Source organism: Lissotriton vulgaris, chromosome 2_1 (assembly GCF_964263255.1).
Source record: "Lissotriton vulgaris chromosome 2_1, aLisVul1.2, whole genome shotgun sequence".
Taxonomy (NCBI): domain Eukaryota; kingdom Metazoa; phylum Chordata; class Amphibia; order Caudata; family Salamandridae; genus Lissotriton; species Lissotriton vulgaris.
In genome coordinates this window covers 793,765,525-793,776,838 of record NC_141687.1, presented here as the reverse complement: position 1 = coordinate 793,776,838, position 11,314 = coordinate 793,765,525, and the positions used below count along the sequence as shown (strand labels likewise).

At 42.0% G+C, this 11,314-nt stretch overlaps 1 protein-coding gene across 1 annotated transcript in view; it reads left to right on the top strand.

Annotated features, from left to right (window-relative positions):
* The first annotated feature begins 501 nt into the window (after positions 1-501).
* The window catches only part of CHRNA1 (cholinergic receptor nicotinic alpha 1 subunit), a 171,789-nt gene continuing 160,976 nt past the window's right edge, over positions 502-11,314 (top strand). Inside the window, exon 1 of the mRNA XM_086956170.1 lies at positions 502-624. Within this exon, the coding sequence (XP_086812296.1) occupies positions 579-624 (46 nt within the window). The 5' untranslated portion in view covers positions 502-578. The remainder of the gene's footprint in view (positions 625-11,314) is intronic.

The following is an 11,314-nucleotide window of genomic DNA, read 5'->3' as shown; positions in this document are numbered from 1 at the left end:
TAGGGGAGGGCGTGGGGGGTTCCTGTAACAAAAAACTTAACTTTTCTGGTAAATATCTCTTATCAAATTTCTCTACTGAAATAACCGCTTGAGCAAAATGATCACCTTTTAATTTGATTTATAGTGTCCATTGGTCAAAATACCTTTTGAAAACTATCCTGCACAACAGGTGAAAAGGTAGCAAAAGATTATTTACTGGAAGGTAATCTTGCTAACATTAATACAGTTAACACAAACATGGCCTATGTAAGAAATTCAAATTAAGAAAGGCTTGGGGCAGTCGATTGCAGTGCGCAGAAACCTTCAACTATTTTGTTTTCCAAGCTGTTCCAATCCTGAGCGAGAGTTCTGTGGTGAAAACTTGGACCAACTGCTGTGCCCCTTCTGAGACTGGTCAGCCCGTGTCCCCAGCTGTCGTGTGAAGAACAGGTGCCGGACTACAATAGTCCGGCGCTTTCATCCCATCCGCTGCAACAGGAAGCGCCGGAGCCGTCTCTTCTGACAGGGCACCGGCATTCTGGGATCCCACACGTCCCTTGCAGAGCGGAGGCGACAGAGGCCCCAGGACTTCAGCACAAATGCCGCCGCTCCCGTTTCTCCTCGCCTTCTTCTTGTGTTGCGCAGGTAAGAGTGCGGTGTTTTGAAATGCTGGTTTATTACATTCGTTTGGGCTAACGTATTCCTCCCAAAAATTGTTTTGCGAAATAACGAGAAACGGAAATTACGTTTTTATTTTTTCCCTCGTGTGTGACCTTTCACATTCATGTTATCTTTTATTTGTTTCTGAACTTAATCTGGCCATATTACAAAGTGAGAACATAAATCAGTTAATATTAAAGTAAATCGTAACGTACATCCTAAAAATAAGTTCATTACAGTGCAGGGACATCTACCTTGATGGACAGCAACAGGTGTCCTGCTACATGAATCTGTTATTTATAGTGTGTGCTGAATAACTATGTAAAAGACTGGGGATGTTTTTCAGTAGTAAACAGCAATATACCAAAAACATATTTTGGACAACGGAGATTCGTTTTATCTTTTCCAAATGTATTCATCGAGGTTGCGAAATCCAATGTGACTTTGGAAACTGACCAGGGGGCTCTGCTCAGAGATTGAAATATTACACCACATACCACAGCCCTGAACTTCCGTCCTGCACAAGTGGGGGATGCTTGGCATTCTGTTAGACTGTAATAGGAGTCTCTTGAGTGGCAACGCAAGTTAAACCACTGAGTGCGCGGAGCTGGGCTCATTCTGCAAAATATTGTATTTAGCAAAAAATACAATTAATTTACGAGTATTATTGCAGGGGTAAAGAAAAAACTTACAGCCAATATTGTTGTCAACATTTAACATTCTACTTCGACCCTCTCAATCGGGATTGGACAGCTCTAGGTATGGATAGATTTATAGACACAAAGCTAGTTTCAAGGAAGGTGGCACTGATTAAAAAGATAGGTGAACGTGAGAAGAGGGGCTACAAGGGAAAAGGATTCTAGAGGATCTGTGAGTGGAGAGAAGTGGCGAGTGGAGTGGTACTTGGGCGTGGTGATTTACTTTATGAAGAAAAGTCTCCTCATTTGCTTGCTTTAGAGGAGAAGGGAGGTGAATTTCAAGTCTGGACTGCAGTCTTGTTCCAGATCTCCTTGGCATAGCAGGAGAAGGTCTCCTGCCTGTTTTTGTCTTCTTGCATTGATTGATTTTCAGTCTTGCAATGTTGTGGCTCCAGGATCTGAAGGTGCCACAGGAGAGTTTGATCTTGAAGACCACCTAAAGAGGGGCTTCTGTAAGCAGTTCTTTATGAGCTAGACAGCATGTCTTGAAGGTGGCGGAGGCTGGTCAAGGAAAGCTAATGGAGAGTGTTCCTGTCAAACTTCCAGATTCACATGGTCAGCCAGGCTGCTACAAGATGATGCTATTGAGAGGGGCGATGTCTGATCCCAGTAATTCTTTTGCCCCACTGCAAGTGTTATCAGTGGTTAGCACTCTCTTCTGGGGTGTTAACCTAAGTTAATGGTCTGCTCCTTATTTATGGGTTCAAGGCGAAAACAAGGGTATGCATAGGATGAAAAGAAAATGCATTTTTATGGCACACGGAGGTACACATGGTCTCAAAAAGATGTGTTTCCATACTGTGGACAAGAATTCTTGTTAAGGACAGTAACCCTCACCCATCCTTAGGTGGGATGCTTCATCATTGGGTCCCTCCTCACACCAGGAGCGAAGGCATCAGATGTGGGCTACAACTCGCATGGTCAGGAGGAGCTCCTGAGGTGTTTTATGTTAATGAGGTCCCTAAGAGAGATGGTGGCATAGGCGAGGAGTGCAGGTTGTGTGATCAAGGGATTAAAACTACCTGTTGGCAGGCTGAATCAGAATTTTATAAGGTGCCCCCAAGAGATAGCTTAAAAAAAGAGGTGAGTGAAACTTCAGCCCCTTGAGACAGGGGTCAACATGCTTCTGTCTGGGTCCTGACCTTACCAAGACATTATAGGTATTCTTCAGGACCATAATTATTTGTTGTCACTCTGCAGAATATTGACAATGAAGTATATAAAGGTGTAATTAGATTGATGCCGACAGTGACCTACAGAAATTGTAGGAGGAGTTCACTGGCATCACCAAAAATAATAGTACTAAGGCACATAATTAAAAAAGCAAGTTCCCAAAGTCATGCACACTCTTGCTTTTGAAATATGGTGCATTGTATTAGTGCAGAGTGCAGTGGCATACAGTGGAGTGGCATAAAGTGTAGTGAGGGAGAGTGGAGTGGCACAGAGTCAAATAGCATAGAGGTGAGTGAAGTAGAGTGTACTTGCATACAGTGGAATAGTGTCTACTGGAGTGGTGTAGAGTGGAGTGGGGTACATTGGAGTGAGGTATATTACAGTGGCATATAGTAGAATAGTGTCAAGTGGAGTGGTATAGAGTGGAATGGCGTAAAGTGGAGTGGTGCAAAGTGGAATAGCGTATATTGGAGTGGCGTACAGTGGAGCGGCGTAGAGTGGAATAGTGTATAGTGGAGTGGCATACAGTGGCTGAACAGATGTACATGAAATTTGGCAGGATTACACATTATGGACCGCAGATGATCCTTTTGGGTACTACAGGTGAGATGGGTAAGTCTTTTTTAAGGTATAAGGCATTTTAACTAAATTATATCTGTTGTCGCAGTATTTAATGTCACCGCTGTACATAGCAATGACAAGCCATTAGGTGATTGGATAATGACTGCATTTACAAATATTATAGTTCAGCCATGTTGTATTTATGTAGTTTAGCTTTCTACTGCATTTCGCCTTCAGATCTAGGTAAGTAGTTGGATCTAATTTATGAGGTTTTGTTGTAGAGCAGCACAGCAGGCCGTCCTGCTGAGCTGCCCTACGGCAGACGAAAAGGGCAGGAATGCGCTGTGTCCATCAGATACGGTGCATTCCTGTCCTTTTCCCCTGTACCGGCGCACAATGGGCTGCCGTGCACCAATGCAGGCACAATTGCACCATGGTGCGAGGGTGCCTGCATTGCAGGGATGATTATTTTTGTGCCGGAAGGGAAACCTTCCGTCACAAAAACAATCACGAGGGACTTTTTTCGCTTTCTATGTGTGCTGCAGAACAGAAAAAGAGAAAAAGGCAAAATAAAGATATTTCTCCTCGTTGTGCCTCTCTTACGCCTCCCATGAGGAGGCGTAAGTTTTTGGTGCTGACTCAGAGTTATGATTTCTCATACATCAGGAGCAGTGTCAAAAAGCCATGGATGTGGCTCAGAACACCCCCAGCAACACCCATTGCACCCCCTTAAATCACAGAAAACTGCATTAAAGGGTGACGATCTTTACGAGGCAGCACTAAGCCAAAATTAGTGGCTTAGTGCTGCCTCGTAAACATGGAGCAGGCTCCTGCACCACAGAATGTCACTAAAAGTGACGTTCAGGCGGCGCAAGGGGCCTCGTAAATGAGGCCCTCGATTTGCGATTTTTTTCCTACCTATAGCACTTCAGTAAAGTGGTAATACGTAGGGAAACATATTAATGTGTTTCTGTGTATTTAAAAAAAAGCGAAATACTGCAGTATTACATAGAGAGGACCGCAGCACCAAAAAAGTATATATATATATTTTTTTTAATTTAAAAATCGCTGTAATACATTATGAGCCACATGTACAAAATTCTAGAATAGCAATTCCTGATGTAAGAAAACATACATCTTTGAAATAGCGATTCCTAGTGGGCCGCATTTGATCTACCTCATGTATATTAATGAGGTAGGTCAGAGTGTGGTACCCATCAGGAATCGCAGCCATCAAAGGAATGGTGACTTGGTGGAATTAGCAAACAAACATGTCTGTAAATGGCTTTTAATAAAGCAATCTTTAAAAAAAATGTAGTCTGTTTTGCTAAAAGGAAAACAGGATGCGTTTAAAAAAAGAAAAAAAATTAAACTTTGAAGTTTCTTTTTTTGGAGTAGGCCGTGGTCCGTGAGACCACTGACTGCTCTTAAACAAGCATTAGAAATGCAGTAGGTGTCACATTTTTTTTTTAGATTTATGAGTTAGAGCTATTGGCATAGCTCAACAGCTACCGGACAGAAAGGGCCACTTTGCAGGTGCCGAATAGAGCATTGCTCCTGAAGCGGCCTGAAAGCCTAAAACGATGTTGATAGCCTACAAAATAAAAAGGAAGATCAGGATGACCAGAAGGAACCGCAGACGTATTGGGATGGCTAACGCAAGCAAACAATGAGTGAAATCTCTTGGGTGGGACCCAAGCACGTAAAGGCGGGACAATCAGACACAGTGCACCAATAAAAACCCTGTATTTCTAAATGGCACAACAACGAACAAATGGCAATTCATGGGCATGCCAAAAGCAGATGCGTGCTGCCTAGGCTCGACCTAAAAATATATATTTTCCATTCTGAAAGAGGAAGGGGTCCCTTTGTGACCCCCTTCCTAATTGCGAATGGGTTACCACCCCCTTCAAGGAGTCAGTAAAATATGAATGTTTTGCGACCGTAATTCAGTCGCAAAACATTCATAAATCCCATTAAGATCTGGTATTTGGAAGGGTGGCTATTAACATGCCCCTTTCAAAAAACGAACACTAATTTTGATTCTGTAAAGTGTCCCAAAGTCGCAATTTGTACATGCCTAAAACATTTATTCAGTCGGAAACGGCCGACTACACAAATGCTTGTACATTTGGCCCCAAAGTTCACAAATTTAGTGTACTACAGTATATTTTCTATTTTTGACATATTTATATAAGAACAAAAAGTCTACAGGGTAGTAAGGTAATACCTACAAATTACCACACTACTTAAAAAAATGTGCAGTTCTCCCTAGACAGCTATTAAATATATAGAAAATTATAAATACACTTCTCTACCTATTACCACTTAATTATAGAGGTAATAGGTAGTGTACAACAATAAAACCTAATACTTACCTATATCCAACTCCTTATCCCAGAACTCAGCAAAATGCAGACCGTAGAATGCACAAGAACTGTGATAAAAACTATATAGCTGCCTTTTACCTTTGGTAATATCAGCCATTAGCCAAATGACATACTGAATTCTTATACTCGTGTACAGCGGTATACCGTGCACTTACTGCGGTATACGCCGCACAGTATATAATTACGTTTTTAAAATGTATATATTTAACACTACTTAGACTATTCACACATACTACCAAAAATTACCATTGACATCTAATAATGTATATTCCAGCCACATTACATCTACTTCCGTTCACACACTTTCATGCTACATCCGTTTCGGTTTACACACTTTTACACTCTAGGTCACTCCACTATGTCACTCCAGTATATGCCACTACACTCTACGCATTTTATACCACTTATATCACTCTTGTAGCATTGAGGTGTTTCCAGCTCTTTAGTCACTTGTAGCAGTGAGGGCACGGAAGTGAAACTGTTTGATTGCTTTGTGTCGGACTGTGTGGAGCTCAGTAATGGAGTGCACAGCTTAGTGCCCAGCAATGCTAATGATGTTGTGTTATAGCCTATTTATAAAGTGCTTATTCCAATCTAAGGCCACTTACATTTTCTGGCAACCAGTTGTAACCATGATGGTATGTAAACAGAAACACTTCACTATTGTGTAATGACATTTGAATTTGTAGCATGCCATGCATTACACCAAGGTGCTTCAGTGAGGGAGGTTTACAGGGAGAATGGTATGGTATATAAATAGGTGTTAATATGTTACTGTTTATTCTCTGTCTAGCTGTTCCATGCCTCTATACCATTTTTTCATGGCCCTGCTCTTTGTGTCACGCAGCTAGAAAGTGTACACTTACCCGGTCAATGAAAAACATATATAACAATTACATATACGATACCATTAAATACCAAATTGCCAGCACTTCCATGTACGTTAAAAATGCTACATGCAAAATCGTGTGCAAAGACTATTTCACTGAGCTATATGGTACCTAAAATGTCATAAACCTATTTATTTATGCCTTGATTTCTGAACTAGTTTAGAACATTTTGTCTGCCTACACAATCCATTATCGAACCAAGTCATCAGACGACAAAAGGGATGTGATCTTATTTCCCTCCAAGGATGGCACGTCGCGTGTGCGGTTACTGATACAGCTGCCTACCTTTTAATAAACAACAATAAATAATCTTGGAACTAGTACATACCTTGGCATACACCTTGATTAATGTGAAAAGATTCTGTTAATTCCCCATTGGGGCCTCAAAAATAGTTCAAAATATCCATATCACCTCCACGCCTTCTGATACAAAGAAATGATAGTGTTTGGTTCATACACCTCCTAAAAAGAAGTCCATTTTAGCCTTCTTCTATTGTTCGCTACTTGGGTTCCAAAAGGTTTGTCATTTCTTTGAGCATTCTCGCATCCTGATGGACAGGTCATAGTTTACAGAGATGAAATGAGTGGCTTGTGATCACTCCCTTCCCTGGATCAGCGACAGTAATTTATGAGATCAGATTGTTTTATAAATATATAATCTATGCAGATTCTTCCCCGTCCAGAAACAAACAATGGTTTAGGTAGGTAATCTGGCTTTCACCTCCCATTAGTGGTTCTCAGACCATGAAGAATGGTCAACAAATCCACCTGTCAAGCGTCTCTCGACGTATGGTGTATAAGGCGGTACTTGGTTTGAAGGATAACATAGTTAAAATCCTCTTCCTCAGTAGAATCTGGTAAACAGTGTGTTGGTTCAAAGATGGTGTTAAAGTACAGGCTGGTGTTGGAGGATCTGAGGTCTATCGTAATAGCAATAGAGTAACTAATAATTCAAGTTTGGGGAATCACAAGTTGGCTCTATTTGAGATACGCCCCAAACTGTAAACAATAAATTATTTCAATTGATGGCCATAGGCAAATCATAAATCCACTTGCTGCAAATCCCTCGAGTGTGCTATGGTAGATTTTACAGTACAATTTAGTGTCACATTTGTCCAAATTGTCAGACTCTCTAAAGATCTACCTTTCTGTGACACTATTACTGGTAGGCTCAAGTTCTGAATCTCTGTTAAAAAAATAGGTTCTATTTACCAGGCTTCTTGAAAAATACTATGTGCTACCTTAATATGTACTCACACTTTGCATGGTCCAGTCGTTACCAGTGCAAGTCTGCGATGTTCCAGGACAGTATATTTAACCCTCTCTTTCAGTAACTGACCATTTACCACTGGTCTACTTGAGATACCACCATCAACTCCATCAATTATTAAAATGCATGCTCCGGTGATAATGCTATTACATGTCTGCTGTTAATCGGCTTCAAAACGTCCAACTCCCTGTTAGTAACAGTGCAAAGAGTGCACAGGTCTTTCTATTTATACTAATTGTTACCCTGAATATTTCCATTTTAGATGCTTTGTGGCCAATTCACAAAGGCATGAAGAGCACATCTAATAGTATTTCCGTTCTACTTTTTTTCATACTCTCTCAGCCCTTTGAGAACTGGCCCCAAAACATCAAATTCCCTATTCATAACAGTGCAAAGACTGCTCAGTCCTCTTCATTTGTACTAATTGTATATGACTATTCCCCAGATATAGCCATTTCATTCTAATTTAGAAGGTTTGGGGACAATTCACAAAGGCCTGTAGGAGTACGTAAAGAAGTACTACAGAGGTACTCTTAAAATACTCTCCCATGTCTTTTTCAATAGACCTCTATGTGCGTACTCCGTAAGAAGTCAATGTAACTGTTCATAACCGTTACAAACAGCATTGGAAATGTTGTTTCCTCAGTCCAGTTTTGTAACTTTGAACATGATAGTAAGACTAGAGGGTAGGACTAGAGGACTGACTATCACATATGTTGCTGAGGCAACCTGTGCGACGTCTAAATTGCTTCTTGAAGGATTCAATGCACAGTAGTTATGATATAACAAGACTGCTGTAGATGTAAGTGCTAGAACCCACCTTCTTCGAGAGTCCTAGTATATTTTTGCACTCATTTGGTACAAAGGTTCCTCCCATCTTTCCTTATAATGTTTCCTGAATTGTGCTCCCGGAGTATACAAAGGGGGTTATTAGGATTGCGGATTTTCCGCATCCTCTGGGCCGGCGAAAGCCACCGCAGGCCCGGAGGATGCGGAAAATCCGCAGAGGACCCACCGCCACATTAGGATGGCTGGTGGGTCCTGGTTTCAGTCTGCAGCTTTTCCGCCGCGGCTGGCTTACAACTGCGGTGGAAAAGCTCTAATATGGTGACGGTGTCTGTCAGACACCGTCTGCCATATTAGGATAGCCTGTTTCAGATGTTTTTCCGCGGCGGGTTTTCCGCCGTGGAAAAGCATGTGTAACTTCACCTCGGGGGCCCGTTGCGGGCCCCCTAGGTGAAGGGGGGTGAGGGGTGCACATGGGGGGTACCTATGGTACCCCCCTGCATTTGTATGCGGAAAGCGGCAGGCACCGCGCAGTGCCTGCCTCTTTCTGCATACAAATGCAAGTGCAACACCTGCATTTTTAACATTGCAGCGGGTGCAGCTTGACGCCCCACCCGCTGCAATGTTAAAAATAGAGGATGTGACTGCCAGGGTGGCGGTCACATCCTAATTGCACAGGAGGGAACTCCGCATGCCATGCGGCGGTTCCCTCCTGCTCTGGGGTCGCGGACGAACGCAAGTCCGTCCGCGATCCTAATGAGGCCAAAAGTATTTAATCAACTTTAATGGTGTAACCCATACTGAGGGCCTAGTTGATTTACATAGAAACTTCACTGCATATTTCTGAACATTTACTTTGTAGCACAAAACGAACAGAAGAGCAGTTGATGTCAAGCAATGCTTTGAATTTCGTCCACTGTCTTGCAGACTACTTGTATCCCTTTTATCTTCGCGATTCATGTTATTTGTGGTTGTGTGGTTATTTTGAAAATAGGGACAAAAGAGATTGAGGGTACCTTCTTTGTAATCCCAGTTAAGTAGCACTTGACTCACCAGTGGGTCATGGGCCCCATTTTTTTGATCACCAAAGCAATCCCATACTTCAATTTTATGTGTATTTGGCATTTGCTTTTACTGTATTCAGCCCATATTACAAACGGAATTTGAGATTTTTTTTATTACATTTTCATTCATCAATACACAGTTCCTCAAATAGTTTATAAATGTTTACTTGATGGGCACATAATCAACACATTTTATTTTATTTGGACACCATTCTCTGGAGCGTCATAAACCTTTTGATTTGAATCTAACATGACCCGATGGCAGGTACTCACATTGCACTTATGTCATATTCTTGCAAAGGTTTAACCTTCAGTTGCTTCTCAGTTGCCCTAATGTAATCTTCACCCATTGTTGTTTTCAGGATGGGCTATGGTCCACAATAGGTTGAGGCAGGGATAACTGCTTTCTCTGCCTGGTCAGGTTTCCCTAAAAATGGAGGAAGTGGACAAGGCATTGCATTTTTTCCTATTTTCATTATTGAATAACTATTTTACACTTTAATTAGACAAAGAAGGTGATGCTTATCTTTGTTACTTCTGAGTATTCACAGCAGGGTCCATGTCCAGCTTTGGTATACCTTTTGGGAGGCTTCTTCCAAAGATTTTACTTGATTCCTTTTCATAATCCTAGTTGAACTATAGGCTAAGGTAGACAGGATCAGACTGGGACAGGAATTAGGCCCAGGCAGCAAAAATGGGTTGCCCCCATTAGCGAATCAGATAGATAAGAAATTGATCCACAGTCTCAAATCGGGCAGTTTTGAGCTTGTAAAGACATCCTGCACAGGTGTCTTGCAAAGTATCGGAGACTCCGTGCACCTGCACATGCTACAGGCAATGTTTGTAGTAATATCAGTATCAGAACCCCTTCATGAGGCCCAAGGGGCAAGCAGGAGCTACTGGGCCCAATGTGAGGGTAGTGGCCTTTTACTCCTGATATCCTTTGGCCCAACCTCCTATAGGTTCTTAGTAACTGGGCTAACTACACACTTTCAGCACTTGACTCTCAGTGATAACGTGGGTTGAGCATTCAATACTCTTCTGAGGAAGTTAAGTGCACGATATCTAGGGGCTCATAACTCAAAATACTTCCCCCAGTGACCACAGTAAAATGATTGTCCAGTCCAATAGTCAACTTTAGTGTGAAAAGCTGTATTTATTACAAATGCTAAATACAGAACAGTAAATAATCAAACACAGAAGTGTCTCAAGGCTAGTGCTCAGGTGCTTGTCATGGCTGTGTTCCCACATGCGGGCCCTATCTCATTCCCTCCCCTCCTCCTCTACGATATATTCTGCATCTCTGATACTAGGAGGTGACCCATGGTGCTGCATGCAGTACCACATAACAAGGGTCACACTCTTGACCAAATATTTAGTAACGTGGGCTTGGTGACAGACCTCCCATCCCCTATTATATGGTCGGATCACTTTTTGATCAGTTTTAACATACCATGCTTAAGCTGAGACTCTTTACCCAAAGCAACAATGACAGACCATAATTTCAGAGCCCTACACAAAATATCGCTACCAGCATTGGCGGAGGCTTTAGAACTCTACATCCCGGCGCTATCCGGAATACCGGAAATTGATGCCCCTTCGCTCGATTCCTGGCTACGCTCCAACTTAGATAGGGCTGCCAGCTGACCTCTCGCACCTCAAAAATGACCACCCCCCCTCCCCTCCCCACGGTTCAATGAATCTCTAAGAACTAGCAAAAATATTTGTAGAGGTCTTGAAAGGAAATGGCGGAAATTTTACTCACTTGAAGACAGGAAGATTTATAAAGCCGCCTTAAAATCCTACTATTCATAAGTGAAAGAGGTCAAGAAAAATTATTTCC